Below are 20465 nucleotides of genomic sequence, written 5' to 3'. Positions count from 1 at the left end.
GCATTTTTTTATTATTAAACTAAGCTATATTTAGTTGATTGACAATTTCTTTTGCTTTTGCCTAAAGTAAAATAAAGGCTAAAAAGCATTTTTGGTCCCTGATGTTTCAAGTTTGTGCGTTAGGGGTAGACGGTGCACTGTTTGAAAACATGAGGGGTAGACGATGCACTGTTTGAAAACATGAGGGGTAGAAATATCGACAAAAATAGAGTAGGGGCAGAATTTGCACAAACTTGAAACATCAGGGGCCAAAAGTGCATTTTAGCCAAAAATATCTTGTGGCAATTTTTTTTTCATTTTGAATGGTCCATCCATCAAGTGTCTTGTTTTGTTTTTAAAGTTTTGTCCATTGGTTCATGGTTTTCACGTGAAAAGTTTGCATAGCTACTTATAGCTAGTGTTGAACTACAGAGAGAAAATGCTTCGTCCGGTCATGAAAAAGCAGATAGCTATATCCAGGGCCGGTCGCGACATTTTAGAAGTCCTGGGCAAATAATAAAAATGGACCCCTAATAAAGAGAAATATTTCTTGGAGATACAACTGCCAGATACCGTTATATATTTAACGTTCGAAATTTCATCAAAATCATTATGTTGATTCATTTGGCAACTGGCCTCTTGCACCCTGCCTAGGGGGTGGCGTGTTCGAATCCAAGCAACGCGACCTTTTGCTTTAATTTTTGAATTCTTTCAAACCGGTACATAAAAGTAACATGAGCAGTTACTAACTACTAGACCAGACAAAATCATTAATAACATTTTGAACATTAATTATCATAACTAAATTGTTTTTAGAGAAAAGTTTAATGTGAACTTTTTTTTGTGCCCTTCTTTTTGGAGACCCTGGGCTGTGGGCCTGCTTGTACAGGCCCAGGGCCCTGCTATTATCTTTGGATTATTATTTTTTAAAAATCTAAACATGATTTCACATATTTTTAGGATATGTTTGGTTTTGCGTTAAAATCACTTTAAAAGTAATTTCATGTAGTTCATAAAACTAATATAGTAGATAAAATATGACACAATGAAGTATGAGATTAGAGAAGCAAGATTTTGACACGTTAACTTTAACATGGTTTCATGTTGAATTCAAAAGAAATCCAAATAAAGATGTGAACCAAAAAGCTTAAATTTGATTAACATGCACAAAAAAGCAAGATTTTTACACTTTAAATTCAATGTCGATAATGTGGATTCACACTGAACTTAACCGAAATCTAAACACATAAAGAACTTAACCGAAATCTAAACACATAAAGAGATCAACTGCACATACACAGCATGATGTTGGATCCAAGGTATCTTCAGACAAAAATAAATGACTTGTGAGTTCAAATGCATACATACAAGGCTACAAGCCAAGCAACCCCTCGTTTTTAGCATATTTCAAAAAGTCTTCATTTGAAATGGGTGGTGGGGTGGTTCTCTGTTCTTCTCTGCCAGTCTTCATTTCGTTCTCTGAATATTCTGTCAATTTATTGCCACACTCTGCTATATTTTCCATATACTGCCACATTTTTGTATTTTATACATGTTGTCATTGAGAACCCTGTGGCATTGCCTTTATTAGAAAGCATGTACTATATTAAATGCAATTTCCCTGTACACATGCATTTATTGCTGTCTGTTTCATCAATCGATTTATCCCATCACTTCACTTGATGGTTTTCTTCTGCAACACTCTTTCTTACCTATGATGACTGATGGGGTGGTGTGCAAGGTTGTGGTTCTTGTTATTATATTATAGTAAGATTAGTGTAATTAAAATTTTTGGGGTTATGAGGTGGTGGTGACGATGGGAAAAGCACCATGTTGTGATAAAAATGGAGTGAGGAGGGGAGCTTGGACTCCTGAAGAAGATAAAGCTTTGGTTGACTACATTAACAAGCATGGCCAGGGAAGTTGGCGTACACTTCCCATGCAAGCAGGTGCACCCAGTTCCAATTCTTGGCTTTGTCATATTCTTGTTCTTTTTCTTCTCTGCTTCTGCATTCTGCTTGTTTTGTTTTTCATTAGGGAGGAGTGGCTTTTACACTTTTGATGCTTGGGGGAAATAGGGCCTAATAATAGAAGAAAGGCTTGGTGGGTGTCTTTGATTTTGATATTGCTTCTGTGATTTACCTACAAGTTCCTATTCTAAGCTCTTCCATCCTCCTGGATTTAATTAGTTAAATCCTATATGAATATGGAGTAGGAATTTACATACAACAATGGGATAGGCGCATCACTTTTTTTTTCTTCAGTCTTGTATAATGATTCCATCAGAGTCAAGGTTTTACATGCTCCAATCACAATGTGATGATGTTTACTTAATGAAGAAAATTGGTTGTTGATTTTGCTGTGTGTTGTAGGCTTGTAGCTCTTTTATTTCTACCTCTTTTCTCTTTGGTAAAATAAGGTCATGTTAATGTCTGTTTATAATAAAGTCATTAGCGGTGAACCATGTTCTGTTATCTTAATGCTATATGTATTCTTTAAAAAAATGCTATATGTATGTAATTAGGCTTAAATGCACTTTTTGTCCCCCACTTATACTCTTTGTGCAAAAATGGTCCCTAAACTTTAAAAATTACAGTTTTGGCCCCACACGTTTACCTCCGTTAGCACTTTTGGTTTTCCGTCACTTTTCTGTCAAAAACCTAACGGTTTCTGGAATTTCCAGAAATATTCATCAACTTCTTCATCATATTCATCATGAAATTCTCAGAAACATGAAATTCTCACCCTACGCAGCACCAATAAATAACAATTGTAAATGTTGAGAAACCTTAATATTAAATAAAATTTAAAGAACAACAGAGCCAAACACGCAATGAGAAAACCCAATTGCTTATTGAGCAAATAGAACCAACACTTTCTCCAAAACTATAGTGTTGGAAGTAATCAAAATGTAGATGGAAATGCAATGAGATTAGAGCCAGTAGCTTTAAGAAGAACACAATCACAAAATCAAAGCATGAGAAGAAGGAGAAATGAATGTTTGAAAAATAAACACTAGCAGAGAGTGTTTGATAAAAACAAAATCAAAGCATTAAAAGTACTACGTAGTATTACTTTAGACCTTCAAAAGTGATTTATAAATTTGAGTTTGAAGGGGGAGTTTGTTGTGCTAGGGAGAGTGAAAATTTGGAACAACTTAATGAAGAAAGCTGAAAACATGGTTATAGTAAGAGAAAGATGAAGAAGTTAATTTAGTAAGTATTACAAAGTATGTCCGAGCCACACATGTTGAAATTTGAAATTTATGGCAAAGATTTTGGGTAAGGGCCATATGAATGGTTTTATATTATATTTTAACATCAAGCAACCACTTAACCCAAAAGCTTAAGCTGTTGTGTAAGGGCCATATGAATGGTTTTATATTATATTCTAACACGCCCCCTCACGCAAGAGCCCTTTGGGCTTGAAGCGTGGATAAATGCACAGGCCCACCTACCATGTGCGTAATTAAATTCCACTTTTTACTTAGAAAGTGAGGGAAGCAAGGATCGAACTCTAGACCTCTCGGTCATAGAGGCTCTGATACCATGTCAAGCAACCACTTAACCCAAAAGCTTAAGCTGTTGGGTAAGGGCCATATATTGATTTTATATTATATTCTAACATTATATATTGTAATGTGATTTCTGAGATAATGCATACCCTTTTGTATCCAGCTATATATCTAAAATTCTGATTAAGAATATGTCAAGAAGTCTCAACTATTCATTAGAATAGTCTTTTTTCTAAAGTAGATTTTGCATATAGTAAAATTCTAAGGTTGAAAGCTTGGCTCTTACTAGGTCTCCTTCGATGTGGGAAAAGTTGCCGGCTTCGGTGGATAAATTATCTTCGCCCTGACATAAAGCGTGGACCATTTACTAGTGACGAAGAAAGTAAAATTATTCAGCTTCATGCCATGCTTGGCAACAGGTAGTACATTTCTCTCTAATTCTCTATGCTGATTTTCTTGTACATGAAATGAACTCAACCCTTAATGCTGAAACTCATTGCATTCATGATATTCGGAGTCCTGAGTTAAGATCCTGCATTCTCTGAAGCCTATCACATTGATAATTCATTTTTAGATTCATGTGCTGAACCAATTTAAAGCGTGGACTAGTTTATATGCAAGGTTACTTACAGAGTATAGCTAGAAGCAAAGCTACCTTTTCATTTCAGGTTAACATGTGGGTACTAGATTTGAAAATTAAGCTATATAGTAAATTGCTATTCTGGTGCATAATCCTGCTATTCTGTCAGGAAGTGTTTGGATCAACTTCTCTTTAATCAATGCTGACACCTTAAAGCTACTCATAGAAGCTTCTTCCCAGATTCGGACTTTACAACCAATTGTACAAGGATTTCTAAACATGCACTAAGAATAGAAGGTTATTTAGGTTGTTAGGCGCCAAAACCTGATTGGCACCCCATTCAAATATGGAAATGGAAGATAAGTCATAACATTTCCAGTGAATTAGAGGTGATGGAGATGCTTCCTGAACTTTACCCTTGTTAAAATGCAGACTGTAATAAGCTTCATAAAATTTTACTACCTCAAGTACTTAGTGCATGGTTAGGTACACAGTAAAAAATTACTGTGAGTCAAAATCATGGTGGACAAAAGTAACTTCCCTTAGCTTTGTTTATGTCCACCATCATTTTGGTTTCGGTGGTTTTCTACCGTTTATTCACATATGCACTTGTTTTCACAATACAAAAGTGATATTATAGAAACTCCATCATGCAATTACCAATCTTGCTTGCTCTCCAATACTTGATTGCATTTGAAATGATACATAACTAGTCATGTAATCATGTTAAATTTTATTTTAGGTGGGCTGCTATAGCAACTCAACTCCCAGGAAGAACAGACAATGAAATCAAGAACTACTGGAACACCCAGCTGAAGAAGCGCCTTCCTCGGTCGGGATATTCCCCAGGGACACAACAAACACAACAACAACAACATCACTCTTTCAGCCCTGATCACAGCGTTGTGAAATCCGAGTCTCCTTCGACACGCCACATGGTGCAATGGGAAAAGACCAGAGTTGAGGCAGAGGTAAGATTATCAATGGAATCAGCAATGGTTAATTCTCTGTCAGCAACTGAAACATCAGTATACACAGATTACTTTCTTCAACTTTGGCATTCTGAGGTTGGAAACTCCTTCCGCATGATCAAAGGAAAAGAAGGAGTTGTAGTGTGTCCGAGCTCTGTCTCACAGGCATCATCATCCTCAAAATTGGAGTCATGTTCAGAAGCATCATTGCCGGTTAAAAACACTGCCTTGGCAAACAAGTCACAAGAACAAGGTAGTAGCTATAAGCTAAATCTTGAAGATGGCACTGCAGATTCAGAGTCTGGCTACTATGAATTTCATGATGCTACTACTGATTCTGAAGAATTAAAGCACCTGCTAGATATGCCTGATGGTGAAGTAGGCTTCATAGGGGAGAATGACAATTACCTCAATACTCTTTATGGTTAGATGTAACTAACATAGTCTTCATGTTAATGTTAATTTCCTCATGTAAGGCTGTACTTTGATCGAAGAGAAAACTTTTTGCCCTCTTCTATTCCTTAGATTGATTACATATACACTAATCTGGCTATAGAGATATCTTGTCCTTATCTCTTATTTTGAAGCTAAATTGGTAAAATTAAAATCCAATCATTCTAGAGTTTTCTTTCATTTCATGGTCTTCGAAACTTTTTGGGTGTCGCCGTGTGGCTATGTTGTCACACTTAAAGTTCACATTGAACTCAATATCAAATGCACATATACAATGTAGATAATGTTTTTCACTTTGTCCTAAAACCAACAAATCCATAGAACCCAACATTGTAATTTAGGGATGACTTTCATAATGAGCTTATAGCACCCAATATTCCATTAAACTAACATTCGTAATGTCTTTCTTTTTATCAGATGCCCCAAAACGTTCTCATGTTTTCGCAGGTTGACATTGTGTTTATATCTCTTTTCACATGTAATAAATATGTGAGACCTTTTGAATATTTATTAAAAGAGATAGACACGGATATTACATTTGAAATGAGATGATTTTAATCCGAAGTATAATTCAAAATATTACTAAATTATCTTCAAAATAATTATAAATAATAATATTCTGAATTAATAATTGTAAGGTCTATTAAAAAAAATTAAATATGTCACTCTCTCTTAATTCAAAATTATTCTTCGTTGAAGTCTGATGTAGAAACTGACACATCTAAAATTAATCAAAATAATTCTAGATTAATTCCTAAAACTCAAAATAATATTCTGAACCTATATTTTCAAATCAAATTTTGAAATTAAATTAATTTTAATTAAAAACTAATTTATCTCTACCTTAAATAAATTAAGAGATAATCATATTTTCTCTCGATAAATCACAAAATAATTACAATAGTTATATAATTATGTTATAGAAAATATATTCAGCTAATATATCCGAATATAATTTAAAATTTAACCCCCCCCCCCTCTATTTTTGCACCTTTATATCCTAATTTTTCAATAAAAACAACTTTATCTGCTCAAAAATTAAATTTTAAATTGAAATCTCATAATAAATTCCATAATTAACTCCTAAGGTTCAAAATAATCTCTGAATCACTTTTTCAAATAATAACTTTGGGTTTTAAATTATTTTAACCAAAAATAATTTTTATCCTATTTTCTCTCCCTATAAAATAAGGGAAAACATATTTTTAATTAATAATCCCATAATAATTCAAATGATAATTTTTCTCTCCATAATCACGAAATAAACTAATTATAATTATTTTCATTTATCAGAATATATTTATCCAATAATATTATTCCTATACATTATTATTTCAAAATCAAGGCAACCTCAAGTCAAAGTCAACCAAACAAGTCAACATAACACAAAATCAATATTCACCTAATTATTATTATAATAATAATATAATTAAGTAATAATTAACCACTAAAATATAGGATCTTACAGTCACTAAAGGGATTAAATCTTTAGATTTGTAACCCAAGCGGTCAAGATACTTGTAACACATCAAGTTCATGGTACTCCTAGGGTCGACAAACACTTCTTCAAGTTCTTTTCCAGCAATCATAGTCGGGTTTATCAACGGGAAATCAAAATTTCTTTCTTGGCTAATGCCTCATTTTTCAAGAAAACCGTGGAAGTTAGTATGGTAATTTTCGGGTTCTCTATTTACTTGATATGGAACTTCTTCGCTTTCACTGCAACTTTCCGAGCGAAGATGAATCTTTTGCTTTCGTTGTTGATGCGGTGTAATCGAATCCTCATATTCCATCGCTCGAGCCCGAAATCGGTCAATCTAATTGATGGCGTCCTCTTCAAGGATGCGTGGAAAGAAGTCCCAAGTAGGATTGTATCAATGATCATCTCGAGAATATCCTTTGTTCCTATTCCACGAAATATCGCAATTTCTCTAGTGAAGCATGAAAAAATATTTTCATAGTCTCATCTCTCATTTGCTTTATACTTTCATCAATGCACCATTTCTTGGATGTGCATTCTCGCTTTGGTTGTTTTCCCTTATTCAGTCCAAAAAACTCTTGTAAGAATAGCTGATTGAATCCTTCCCAATCTTCAACGGAAGTTGTTGGAAAAGATTTGAACTAGCTTAGAGCAGGGCGGAGCAGCTGGTCCACAACGTTGGGGTACCTACAGAAGAAATTACGACGTTCAAGTATGTGAGTGAGATAGCTTGGAGAGAATCCTATAGTCTTAAAAGAACTCGGAGATTTGAAGAATCAATAGTTTGTTAAGTAAATAGATTATCACATATGTATTTCTAGGCATTGAGTATGTGGGTCACATCTCTTATAAAGTCTTCAACTCACCCACACTTAACCAATGTAGGACTCCAACTCACCGCCTCATCGAGACACGTTGTCTAGCCCCACGTCTAGGTAGACTTCTAGTACAAGGAGTCATCACCATGGTTATACCACTTGTTGGGGAGACAGGGGATCCTATAGGGTAAGGAAACAAGAGAAGCAAACAACTTATCCTTACACAAAACCTTAAAACATTGATCTTTATGGATTGCATCTCTTATAAACTTTGCAGTACCTCACTCACTTTTACTCCAATTCACACTTGAGTTCTCAACATTATAACCCTCAAGTGTGAGTCTCTACCATATTACTATGATCAACCTTCACGGAAGCTATTCAAACTTGCGTCGTTGTTCGCTTCACTGTATCATCGAGACACATCGTCTGACAACACTGCCACATATACTTTCGATACAAGAAGTCGTCACCATGATTACGTCAACATTCGACTTAGATACCACTTGTTGGGAAGATAAGGGAAGCCCATAGGCCAACACTTAAGTCCGCTAAGAGACCAGGACACCACATATTTTCCCAAAATCTTAAGGCATTGGGTATATGAATCACATCTCTTATAAAGTCTTCAACACACTCATACTTAACCAATGTAAGACTCTAACTCACTTGAATTCTCATCAAGAACATAGATGAAGAAAGATAGAAAAAACATGAGCTATCAAGCATCTTGCCGAGTATTAGATAAGATTCTAGAATAATATTTCAATGTTATTAAGAAAGGGGGGATTTAAATATTGCAGTTCTAAAACTTTGGTTTTTCAAACGACTATAAGTTTTTAAGCCGTTTTTGCAATCGTCTAGTGCAGCGGATAAAAGAGTGAAATAGTAAACGATAGGAACACAAGGATATATCCTGTTTTACCCAAAAACGATGGAGATACGTTCATTCCTTTGCTTAAGCAAGATTTTACTAACAAGTATTAAAGACTTCTGCTACACGTATTCACCCGGAATTCTCCCACAAGTATTATCCAGGACTTCTCCTAACAAATATTATACATGACTTCTCTCAACCAAGTATTACCAAGGACTTCTGCTAACAAGTATTCTAAGGACTTCTCCTAACAAGTATTAGACACGACTTCTCCTAACAATCTTTTTCAATATCGTTTTCTTTTACAGAGATCTCATCTTACAATATTGATAGTAGAGGCTTTCAAGCTCAAGAACTATAAAGTATTTGATGTGAGATTTGACTCTAAGGATATACTTTGTGCTATAATTCTAGAGAGGGTTGGATAAGAGAATTTGACTCTTGGGTATGGTTCTCTTCTTCTTGAAGTAGACGATGTCAAAAGATTTGACTCTTAAGCTTGTTTTTTATTTCCTGCTTCTTGTTGACTTTGATCGCTAGAATAAGTTCAATAGAGATTAGATTGTTAGTTTGTAAAAATCTTCAAGTCTTGCTTTTATACATCTTAATCTTCTGCGAGAGAGATTATAACCGTTGAAACTTGTTCTTCACAAAGATTCTAGTTGATGGATCAAACAATGCTTTTGTGTACTTATTGGCAGATGCATTAAATTCATGGTACTGTTTGATAAAGACCTTTTACCCAAAAGATGTAGTATGTCAATTGGTAGGTAGCATTGGTCTTTGTTTATATTCGTTGATAAGAAGGGACAGATACAAGTAGAGGGGCATGAGGGCAAGTGCCCTCACTTGAATTTGGAAAAATACATCAGAAAAAAATTTGAGTAGTAAAAGTATGTAGTTTTTTATGACTCATTTGATAAAATTACCCTCACTAAATTTGAGTAGTAAAAGTATGTGGTTTTTGATGATTCCTTTAATAAAAATTGCCCTCACTTATGTCTCACATTGCTTAAAATTGAAACTTTTATACACAAATTGAGTATCTTTTAATTTGATGTTTCTTGAGTAATATCCATCAAATATCACACCATTCTTTCACTCACATTTCTTTTGTCCAATGGTTATACTATGGCTCACAAGATAATCCCAAATTCCCAACCATTTTCCTTCTTTCATTCAACAACATACACACAACATAGAGAAAGAAGGAACCCCAACATTTTCGTTTTTTTCTTCCAACTATCCAGCAAGTAGAGCCAGAGGTATTGAGCTTTTACTTCGGTTTATATTTGATGAATAACTGGATTGATTCTTGCTTCTTCTGATTTCATTGATATGCTTCTGTCTTCATTTCTTTTTTCTCAGTTCATTTCGGGTTTGTGGCTATCGGTGGGATATTGGGAGTGTTTGAGAAATCTGGTCTGTAGTGTTGATTAACTTGGGTTTTGGAGTTGGGTTATACTATGGGAGATGAATGGCTAAATGATTGTTTAGTTACTTATATAGAGAAAAATCTATTTGATAGTGTTGAGAATAAAAAAATTATGCAAAGTTTTCAAAATATGAAAACTTGTAGGGAACAATTATGATGTGCTTTAAAATTTTATATATTAATTTTTTTTCTATGTATTTATATGTATATATTGCCCTCATAAGATTAAATTCCTGGATCTGTGACTGTTGATAAGCAAATATGACAACTTGATGGTGACAATGTTGTACTTCAACTCCATTGTGCTTTGTCAAACCACGTGCTTCTTCTATCAAGACTTCTTCCCCAAGTTTGTCTGAGACCTTTTTCTAATTGAAATATGGTGCTCATTCTTTAGACATTGCAATTTTCTTTGGTTAGTAGCCTTCAGACGTTCCTTTGCTTCAGACGATCTTCTTTTCTCATGCAGTCTTCTTCCTTTTCCTTCCATTGGTCATTTTGAGTTAAACGATAGACTTTGACCAGTAGAATGTAGCTTTTTCACAGTGATTGAACTGTATTTATATGTAAGTTGTTTGGCTTGGACAAAACAAAGTAGGCGTAAACGATGAGTTAGAGTGTTCCTGAAATATAAAAATTTTAGTGTTCCACTTATGGCCTTAAAATTATTATCGTACAAAACATGATAAACGTTAAGAGTAAACGTTTGAACTTAAAAATTTGTTGTAGTGATTGTGTTTAGTTTGTTGCTTTTTATATTTAGTTTTCATCCGTTCATAAAAAAAATAAACCAACATTTCTAAGCATTTGGATTATGATATGATTTGATTTTTAATCACAAAACAAAATAAAAAGCATTTATATTTCAAATAAACTTTCAATTTTAATATTTTTTGAGTAATCAATTAATCTTTTTATAAATAAAAAACATTTATATTATCATGAATAATTTAATTTTTAGCAACAAGAATCTCTCATGCATGACATGAGTCTCAAACTAGTATCAACAATTTCTATTTACATTTTGGATGAAAGTGAAATGGTTGTACCCATTTTTTATAAATTAAAATATAAAAGGACTAAATTGCTCGTTTTAAAGATTAATATTTGGCTTTAAGCCATTTTGTGGGGAAGTCAGGGGGGATTAGTACTATATTTTGTACTATGTTTTCTTTGGAGGGGTGATCTTTTGTACTATGTTTTGTCATGAGAACTGTTTGCTCATGATTGACCATTTATTATTAATAATATTACTTTCATATTCAAAAAAAAAATTAAGGTGCTGAATCGCACAATCGCATAGTTGAAAAACTAAAATTGCAACTAAATCATTTAATTTCATCTGTAGGTGTGGTCTTTGGGGTGGTTTTAATTGGTGAAGTTTTGTTGATTGTTTTATTTGTGAGAGGGTTGTTATAATGAATTTACTTATTCAATTATACATATCTTTTGTTGTCGAAAAAAATAAAGTGAAGATAAGTATGTACGACTAGTCACTAGATACCGAATTCTATGCCTCGGCTTCTCACTATTTTTTTACTTCACATTAATGTTAATATTCAATTTATTTATCAACCTTTTGTGAATCTCGAGACAATTTATAATTGTAAAATGAATGTTAGGCTAAATGAGTTGATTTAAACTATCACAGATCATTGCATCATTGCATTGGGCTCAACCGCGGTATAAAAGCTAATGGTTGGCTTATCATGGTGACTGTCAAAAGTTTTCATAGCGATGGTGGCTAGGTGTCATGTCTTGTTGATCAGCCCATTGTGTCGAAAAGATTCTTCAGATGAATGTGTGACCTCATTACTAATATTATTATCAAAATATATAAGGTTTTCTATGAATTTTACATTTTTCACGAAATTTTGGCTCTTTATCAATTTTGATGTCAATTTTTTTTCTGTGGATTCTAAAATCGATGCAAATTCATGTTTCCTATAATTTTTCAAAATAAGTTATAAGACTCATCTTCCCTTTATCTTTGTTGTTTTATTTGTTTTAATATTTACTTCCTAATAAATAGTTCACCATGTAAACTACTGTAGAGTAATTTTTCAATTTTATCTTTAGTTATTGTTAAAAAAATTGGGGCCTGGTCTGACATGGGCGCACCGATTTATTTGACAATTGGGCTGACCGAAACTATATACCAAATGGGCCGGGCAACCCATAGTTCATCCGAACTTAAACCCAAGCTATAAATAACAGGCGCCACCCAATCGGTGGGGGACCTATCATTTCACGCATTTTTCATTCGTTTGTTTACTTCGCTTGCTCTCTAATTTGATTAGCCCAAGTCTGTGGTTCCATACCGGAACATTGGCGCCCACTGTGGGGCCGAAGGAAATTTTCCTAGGCTTCATTTTTTCACCGCAATGGTGACTCGATCCGGAGCGAATGGAGAGAGGAACCACGTCCCACAGAATAATGTTCCTCCTGATATTCTTCAGCGGATTATGGATGATTTTAATGATCTCCGTCAGCACAACCAACAGTTACAAAATCAACTTACTGATCTTAATCAGACTCAGGGGCTACGAAAAGGCGATCGACGAATGGCTGAGACGGTGGTGGATTTTCAACCTTTCACGGAGGAAATAGCAAACACAACCGTCCCAGACAACTTGAAGACGCTAAAACTTGATTCTTATTATGGCGATACTGACCCAAAGGACCATTTGGTGTATTTTAACACGAAAATGGTTATTGTGGGGGCATCGGATGCGTTGAAGTGCAAAATTCTTCCATCAACTTTCAAGAAGTCAGCAATGATTTGGTTTACAACTTTTCCTTCAAGGTTAATTGTGAATTTCACAGAATTGTCAGCGAAGTTTTTGTCTCAGTTTTCAACTAGTCGTGCCCAAAAGGTGACTCCAGCGACATTATTCAATGTTCGTCAGGGGCCGAATGAAACTTTGCAATCTTACATGGGGCGTTTCAATCAATTATCAGTTCATTTGGAGGATAAGATGCCGGAAATTTGCATCGCAGCTTTTGAATTAGGTTTGAGGCCTGGAAGTTTAAACAACAACTTAAGCAGGAAGCCGGTGGAAACAATGGCACACTTACGTGAAAGAGTGCAAGGATTCATCAGGGAGGAGCAAAGTGACCAAATAAAAAACAACCGCCCAAATGCAGCGGTTACAGGGCAGCACAGCAGTTTGAGGCGAAGAGGGGAGCGATTACTAATCAGAGTTCAAAGGGATGGGTCGAACGTGGAGACAAAGGGTACAACAATCGGAACCGTTACTGTAACATCCTAGGAATTTTTTTATATATATCTTTGAAATTAAGTAAACATAATTTACTATCTATCTTATATACTGTCATAAGATTTTAATAGATATTATCACTTGGGAATGGTATATAGATCCCAAATCTAAGAAGATGATATCCCATCTTATTATATATATATCATGTGTAAAAAAAAATAATAATAATAACAAAACAGAACTTGATTTTTATATTACTATATATATATTGTATATAATATTGTAGACTTAAAGACATCTCAGGAAGTTGATTTGGCTTCCACGAGTTCCTTTGATGTTTATTATATAATTAAAAGATACATTAAAAGCACTTTTGGGGAAAGAGAATATACATTAGGAAAGACACAGATCTAAAAAAAAAAGAAAGAAAGAAAGAAGAGGATTGTGAGAGTAGCAGAGCAGAGGTAGCGTGAAACACCCAGTGAGAAGAAGAAAAGGAATAAGGAGCAGAATTCTGCATGCAGTGAAGGTTTTGCAAGGGTACATCGTTGGAGAAGTAGGTAAGGAAAGTCTTGATCTTTACGGGTGTCTTCAGCAATAGGGGAAGGGAAAAATGGATTAGGAATGGAGTATTGAGAAATTAAATATCTTTTCTTTTGCATGTTAAATTTTTACATAAGAATTGATAGCTTATGTGTTAGCTATTTGGGTATGTCACAGACAAGAGGAAAAGCTCAGACATTCATATTATGAACTTTTGGAACATAGGAAATTGGGTAAAAGCTCTTAGTTGTGTGTTGTATTTTTCTGGGTTCATTTTTTTTGCGATGCAAGTCAGTTAGGAAAAGTTTAGGATCATTGGAAATTACATTTTAGGGGTGGAAAGCCTAGTGGAAGTCTAAGTTAAATGACTGACGTAATCTGTAGAACAATTTAGGATTGGAAATTGATTTAATCTTGCAGCAATCCTTTAGAGTACTAATTTAATATTTTATTTTCACTCTAGATTTTGCAAATTTGGCTCATTAGCATCAGTGGACAACTTCTGTTTCAGCTGCTCAAGAAGTCAGTGAGTAAAATGATGGAGATTATAGCAAGTTTATAAATTATCTTATTATAACTGATATATCTTCTTATTACCATAAAGTGAGATGAAATCATGGTTCAACTATTTCATGATTTATGACTTGAGATATGTGGTGAAATTATTGATGTTATAGTTCAATGGTTGTCTAAACCATTTTAGTAATGTGCTAAGTATATTGATTACATATTTTCTGAAAGAGGAAGAAGATTTCTTAGAACTTTGTAGCTCATGGCAGTACACATTAGTCTTGGTGCACCATGATGTATGTTCGGGCGGGAAGCTCGACTATGATTCGTTTAGGCGGGGAGCCTGTTATGGATTATTTGTTCAGGCGGGGAGCCTGCTGTTGATTTTCTCGGCGGGGAGCCTCACTCTTTTAGGCGGGGAGCCTTCTATGGGTAATTTCAGGCGGGGAGCCTGCCATTTAATCTTTCAGGCGGGGAGCCTATGTTGACATGGTTAAAGATTCTATTTACAAGAAGAGAGTTGTTTTTGTTCTTCTATTGAGTAATATCTTTACTTAGTTATGTAAAGTATAATTTGTATGCAATGATTTGGATAAGACCAAGGATATCATTCGTCCTAATATCTATTTAATTTTGCTGTTTGCTTTATTTTCTATTATTTTCTCACTAAGTATGAGGTGACTTACCTTGTTTGCTGTTTCTTTTATATAGGTAATCGGGCTCGTGTTGAACCAAGCACATCCCCTAGACAACCGTCTTAGGATCCTTCATGAGGCCCTTCTGCTAAAGGGCTACTAGTGTTGTTGTGTCTGACCCATGCTGTTGAGTTAAAACTTGTTTTGTAATTGTCACTTTAACTTGTACGTTGTATCTACGTAGTGGCTCTAATATGTGGTCTACTAGAACCTTTATTATAGAGCCTTGGTCCTGTATAGCTTTAGGAGGCTTGTTTTGAACTTGCTGCTATCATTTTGTTATTACAGGCTCTTATAATATTTTGGATAGTTTCTATTTTAGAGGAGACTCTGCCGAATTTTCTATAGAAAATTCCTTGAAGCATAAATATGTCATATATAGATATTATAAAGTCCTTCCATCTCTATGCGCAATTAGTTAAGGCTTGCTAGGTTAGGATGATTAACCTATGCGCCGGTCACCATCTAGGTTGGGTCGTGACAGTTACGATAATAAATATGATAGCCGTCCCAACTTTAAAAATCGTGCTCCACCGTATGGTACTCGTGGGTATGGACATTCGATGACGTGGACTCGAAATCAAAATGATCGTGCCACACCTTTGGCGGTTAACTTAACCGAAGCTTTGCATACATGTTTGGAGGTGAACGTAATTCGTTTTCCTCGACAACCAAAACAACCAACAGGTCACGTGGATAAAACAAAGTGGTGTGAATATCACAGAATTTCAGGACACAGTACTGATGATTGTTTCACTTTGAGAAAAGAAATAGAGAAGTTTATAAAAGCTGGATGCATGAAACAATTGGAGGGGCGAAACCATTCTGAGGAGGCAGGACCTTCCACAAAGCGTACTAAAGATGGTAAGGAAATTGAGAATGAAGGTCAAAATAGGCAGCCAGAGGGAAAAGCAAAGGGGCGAATTCATTCCATTTTTGGTGGATTTCGTGGTGGAGGAACGACCAATTCAGCTCGAAAGAGGTACGTTCATTATATTAATGCTGTTTATTCTAACGATTGGGGAAGTTGGGCAATCAACCAGCCCGATATTATTTTTACTGTGCGAGATTTTGAGGGAGTTCAACCTCACGAAGACGATCCAATTGTGGTAATGCTGAGGATTGCTGAATATGAAATTGAGAGGGTGTTGTTGGATCAAGGAAGTTCGGCGGACTTGATTTATGGCGATGCTTTTGAAAATTTGGGGTTGACCGAATCTGATTTGTTACCTTATGATGGCTCCTTGGTGGGTTTTTCTGGAGAAAAGGTATTCGTTAGAGGCTATGTGGAGTTAAAAACTGTCTTTGGAGAAGGGAAGAATGCGGAGACATTTGCTATTAAGTTTTTGGTAGTCAAATGTACTTCACCGTACAATGTGCTCATCGGGAGGCCTTCATTGAACAGACTTGGGGCGATCATTTCCACAAGGCATTTCACAGCCAAGTATCCGTTAAGCAAGGGAGGAGTTGGAGTTTTAAAGGCTGATCAAGTTGTAGCTAGAAAGTGCTATTCTGAAAGCTTTAAACAGTATGGTCATTTGGGAAAGAAAGCTGTGAAGGAAGGACATCGAGTGTATGAGGTCAACATGAATCAAGATGAAGCAAGTTTGGATCCTCGTTATGGATTTTTAGAACACAAGATGACTTCAGAAGAAGAAACTAAAGTTGTGGCGATTGGCGAGAGAAATCTGAAAGTGGGCGTAAGTCTAACAGCAAGTCAACAGGACAGGCTAACTAAACTTTTAGCTGAGAACATGGATTTGTTTGCATGGAGTGCGAAAGATCTTCCGGGAATTGATCCGGAATTTATTTGTCATAAGTTAGCTCTAAATCCTAGGGCAAAGCCAATCGTTCAGTTCAAAAGGAAGATGGGCGAAGAAAAAGCAGAAGATGTGAAAGTGGAAACTAACAAGTTGCTAGAGGCTGGATTTATCAGAGAAGTGAAGTACCCAACTTGGCTAGCGAATGTCGTTATGGTGAAAAATGCTAATGGAAAGTGGAGGATGTGTACCGATTATACGGATTTGAACAAGCATTGTCCGAAGGATTCGTATCCTTTGCCAAACATTGACAAACTTGTGGATAGGGCGTCTGGATTTGGTATGCTCAGCCTCATGGATGCATATTCAGGATATCATCAGATCAGAATGTATGGACCGAATGAGGAGAAAAGAGCTTTCATGACGAATCAGGCGAACTACTGTTATCAGACTATGTCGTTTGGGCTCAAAAATGCAGGTGCAACTTATCAAAGGTTAATGGATAAAGTTTTTGATAACCAAGTGGGGCGAAAATGGAAATTTATGTTGATGACATGGTGGTTAAATCGGAGGAAATGTTAACACACTGTTCAGATTTGAAGGAAGCATTTGGAGAACTCAGGAAATATAATATGCGACTTAATCCAGAGAAGTGTTCATTTGGGATTCAGAGTGGAAAATTTTTGGGTTTTATGATCACAAGGAGGGGAATTGAAGCAAATCCTGATAAGTGTAAAGCCATTCTCGAAATGCAAAGTCCCACTTCAGTGAAAGATGTGCAGAAATTGACAGGGAGAATTGCAGCTCTGGCAAGATTTTTGCCATGTTCGGGAAACAAGTCAGCTCAATTTTTCCAGTGTTTGAGAAAGAATAAGGCGTTCCAATGGACAACAGAGTGTGAAGAGACGTTTCAAAATTTAAAGGAGCATTTGTCAAAGCCACCAATTTTATCAAAACTCATGCCAGGTATTTCGCTGTCAATGTTTATTTCAATGTCTGATAATGCTGTTAGCTCAGTCTTATTGCAAAAAATTAAGGATGATTTGAGGATCATATATTTTGTGAGCCATGCTCTTCAAGGAGCCGAGGTGAGATACCAAAAAATAGAAAAGACTGCTTTAGCCCTGATTATATCCGCCAGGAAATTAAGACCTTACTTTCAAGGCTTTCCAGTTGTGGTCAAAACTGACCTACCACTTCGCCAAGTGTTGCAAAAACCTGATTTAGCAGGAAGAATGGTTGTAAGATCCAGTTTTGATCTAGTAGTACAACTCTATGTTTTGATGATTACAAGTTAACCTTTTGATATGAACAATTGTGGTACTCTAACGTGTTTTTCTGAGTGTGCTAATTACAGGCTCTGACCTCAACTCAATCTCACACAAATCAGAAGCACTGTGTATAAAGAGCAACCCAAGCAACGCTTTCGCATTCACCATGTTCAGTATGAACAGTGGAAAAGCTTCAGAAGTTCTGAAGTTATACAAACTCTGATGTGGACTCAGTCACTAGAAGCTCTGAAGATCCAGAAAGTCTGATAACCAAGAAACACTGAAGGCTCAGATATTCTGATGGTGTAGAAGACTCTGAAGATCCAGAAGCTGAATAGTGGAAACTCTGATGTCCAGAAGCAAGATACTCTGAAGACCATGTTCTTCCCTCTGAGTTCAGAATCAGAAGAAACAATGGTCAGAGGATCTGGGCTTTCACTCTGACTCTGATCAACCGGCTTCACAAGTTCCAATATGAAGCATTCCCCTGATCAGAAGTCTCCTAGGTTTAAAGGTCAAGTCGCTATCCAAGTACAAAAGCAACTGTACCCTCCTGACGACCTACCTAACAGTCTCAGACACAGCAGAAGCTGGATTTTCCAGAACTGCCCTCCAACGGTAGCATTTCCCATGCAACGCTCAACCCTAATCCTTGGAGTATATAAAGAGGCTGAAGATTGAAAGAAGCGGCTAGAAGAAGCATTCACATACGCGCAAGACAAACTTAAATCCTTCTAAGCTTTCTTTCATCTGAAATTCATTGAGTTTACTATTAGCTTTTTAGAAGCAAATCTCTTGTAAACAATTCTTTGATAAACAGTTTGTTTAGTTCCTTTAGGAGATCAAGGTTGATCGGATCCTAGAGAAGACTAAGAGAGTGAATCTTAGTGTGAGCTAAGTCAGTGTAATTGTTAGTCACTTGTAGGTTTCAAGTGCAGTTGTAACTCTTACCTGATTAGTGGATTGCCTTCATTCTAAGAAGGAAGAAATCACCTTAACGGGTGGACTGGAGTAGCTTGAGTGATTTATCAAGTGAACCAGGATAAAATCCTTGTGTGCTTTTCTATCTCTTATCTTTAGCACTTAAGTTCTCGAAAGATTTGTCAAAATCTTTAAGGTGGAAGTTTTATACTGAAAACGTTATTCAAACCCCCCCTTTCTACCGTTTTTCATACCTTCAATGGTTTCATGGGCTGTTGAGTTGTCAGAGTTTGGGATTTCGTTTGAGAAAAAAGGACAAGTTAAAGCGCAAGCTTTGATTGATTTTGTTAATGAAATGTCTCCCGAAGAGAAAGACGACGAACCAGGCGAGTGGAGTTTATCAGTCGATGGTTCATCCAATGTCAAAGGCAGTGGTGCTGGAGTGATTTTAGAAGGGCCAGGAGGCGTAACAATTGAACAGTCACTCAAGTTTGATTTTAAAGCGAGTAACAATCAGGCAGAGTATGAGGCTATAATTGCAGGGTTAAGATTGGCGATCGAAATGGGCGTACAAAGCATCAGGATCAAAACAGATTCGCAGATAGTTTCAAGACAGATTCAGGGAGAGTATCAAGCCAAAGATGCACAATTGGCCAAGTACTTAGTGAAAACTCAGAATTTGATGAAGCAGGTGGACAAAGTGCATATTAATCATGTTCCACGAGAGGAGAATACAAGGGCTGATATATTGTCAAAACTAGCAAATACTAAAAAGCCAGGGAATAGCAAATCAGTGATCCAGGAAGTTTTAAATAGCCCAAGTATTGAAAATGATGAGGTTATGGCAATTCCGATGGCAATAGATCAAGATTGGATGGGACGAATCAAGCTGTGTTTGGAGGCGGAAGGAACTGACCTGTTTATGTTTACTAAGGATCAAATTCGGGAAGCAAGTCATTATACCCTTTTGGGCGATCAATTGTACAGAAGAGGAGTAGGAGTCCCATTGCTGAGATGCGTTTCCAAGGAAGAGGCTGAAAGAATTATGTTTGAAGTACATGAGGGAGTGTGCGCAAGTCACGTGGACGGAAGATCTTTGGCAGCGAAAGTGTTAAGAGCAGGATTTTATTGGCCAACACTAAGGTCAGATTGTAAGGAATATGTAAAAAAGTGTGAAAAATGTCAGATATATGCAGATTTACATAGAGCACCGCCGGAAGTCTTAAGTTCAATGAGTTCATCATGGCCATTTGCAATGTGGGGCGTAGATATCTTGGGACCTTTCACTCCAGTAGGGTCACAAGTTAGATTCGTCTTAGTTGCAGTGGATTATTTTACTAAATGGATTGAGGCAGAGTCAATGGCGAAGATAACAGCAGAAAATGTCAAGAAGTTTTATTGGAGAAAGCTTATTTGCAGATTTGGTGTACCGGCTAC

General features: G+C 36.0%; 3 protein-coding genes across 7 annotated transcripts; all 3 read left to right on the top strand.

Moving 5' to 3' along the window:
- The first annotated feature begins 1795 nt into the window (after positions 1 to 1795).
- On the top strand, positions 1796 to 5475 carry LOC130735449 (transcription factor MYB17-like). The gene is made up of 3 exons (XM_057587433.1): positions 1796 to 1928; positions 3783 to 3912; positions 4816 to 5475. Exons 1-3 carry the CDS (start codon positions 1796 to 1798, stop codon positions 5471 to 5473), a joined length of 921 nt encoding a protein of 306 aa, XP_057443416.1. The 3' UTR covers positions 5474 to 5475.
- Positions 5476 to 13372: 7897 nt separating this feature from the next.
- LOC130738281 (uncharacterized) lies at positions 13373 to 17418 on the top strand. 5 transcript variants are annotated; one of them, XM_057590238.1, is made up of 3 exons: positions 13373 to 13888; positions 14335 to 14393; positions 15093 to 17418. In XM_057590238.1, the coding sequence occupies exon 3, from the start codon at positions 15526 to 15528 to the stop codon at positions 17416 to 17418; it is 1893 nt and encodes a 630-aa protein (XP_057446221.1). In that variant the 5' UTR covers positions 13373 to 13888; positions 14335 to 14393; positions 15093 to 15525. The 5 variants fall into 5 exon arrangements, with proteins under 5 accessions (XP_057446221.1, XP_057446220.1, XP_057446224.1 ...); XM_057590237.1 differs by having other exon boundaries at positions 14335 to 14397; XM_057590241.1 differs by lacking the exon at positions 14335 to 14393.
- A 50-nt stretch (positions 17419 to 17468) lies between these two features.
- On the top strand, positions 17469 to 20254 carry LOC130736597 (uncharacterized). Its single transcript, XM_057588410.1, has 3 exons — positions 17469 to 18087; positions 19316 to 20082; positions 20225 to 20254. Exons 1-3 carry the CDS (start codon positions 17469 to 17471, stop codon positions 20252 to 20254), a joined length of 1416 nt encoding a protein of 471 aa, XP_057444393.1.
- Positions 20255 to 20465: the final 211 nt, after the last annotated feature.

This window comes from Lotus japonicus, chromosome 2 (genome assembly GCF_012489685.1).
Source record: "Lotus japonicus ecotype B-129 chromosome 2, LjGifu_v1.2".
Taxonomy (NCBI): domain Eukaryota; kingdom Viridiplantae; phylum Streptophyta; class Magnoliopsida; order Fabales; family Fabaceae; genus Lotus; species Lotus japonicus.
Note: the sequence above shows the minus strand (reverse complement) of the source record. Positions and strands in the feature narration are given on the sequence as shown.

What these genes read in the sequence shown, in the direction of transcription:
- LOC130735449 (XM_057587433.1), top strand. Translation starts at nt 1,796, where the DNA reads ATGGGAAAAGCACCATGTTGTGATAAAAATGGAGTGAGGAGGGGAGCT. An exon ending in TACACTTCCCATGCAAGCAG is followed by an intron (nt 1,929 to 3,782) that starts GTGCACCCAGTT and finishes GGCTCTTACTAG; the next exon opens with GTCTCCTTCGATGTGGGAAA. An exon ending in CATGCCATGCTTGGCAACAG is followed by an intron (nt 3,913 to 4,815) that starts GTAGTACATTTC and finishes ATTTTATTTTAG; the next exon opens with GTGGGCTGCTATAGCAACTC.
- LOC130738281 (XM_057590241.1), top strand. Translation starts at nt 15,526, where the DNA reads ATGCGCCGGTCACCATCTAGGTTGGGTCGTGACAGTTACGATAATAAA.
- LOC130736597 (XM_057588410.1), top strand. Translation starts at nt 17,469, where the DNA reads ATGCGACTTAATCCAGAGAAGTGTTCATTTGGGATTCAGAGTGGAAAA. An exon ending in AAGAATGGTTGTAAGATCCA is followed by an intron (nt 18,088 to 19,315) that starts GTTTTGATCTAG and finishes TTGAGTTGTCAG; the next exon opens with AGTTTGGGATTTCGTTTGAG. An exon ending in CTGAAAGAATTATGTTTGAA is followed by an intron (nt 20,083 to 20,224) that starts GTACATGAGGGA and finishes AGATATATGCAG; the next exon opens with ATTTACATAGAGCACCGCCG.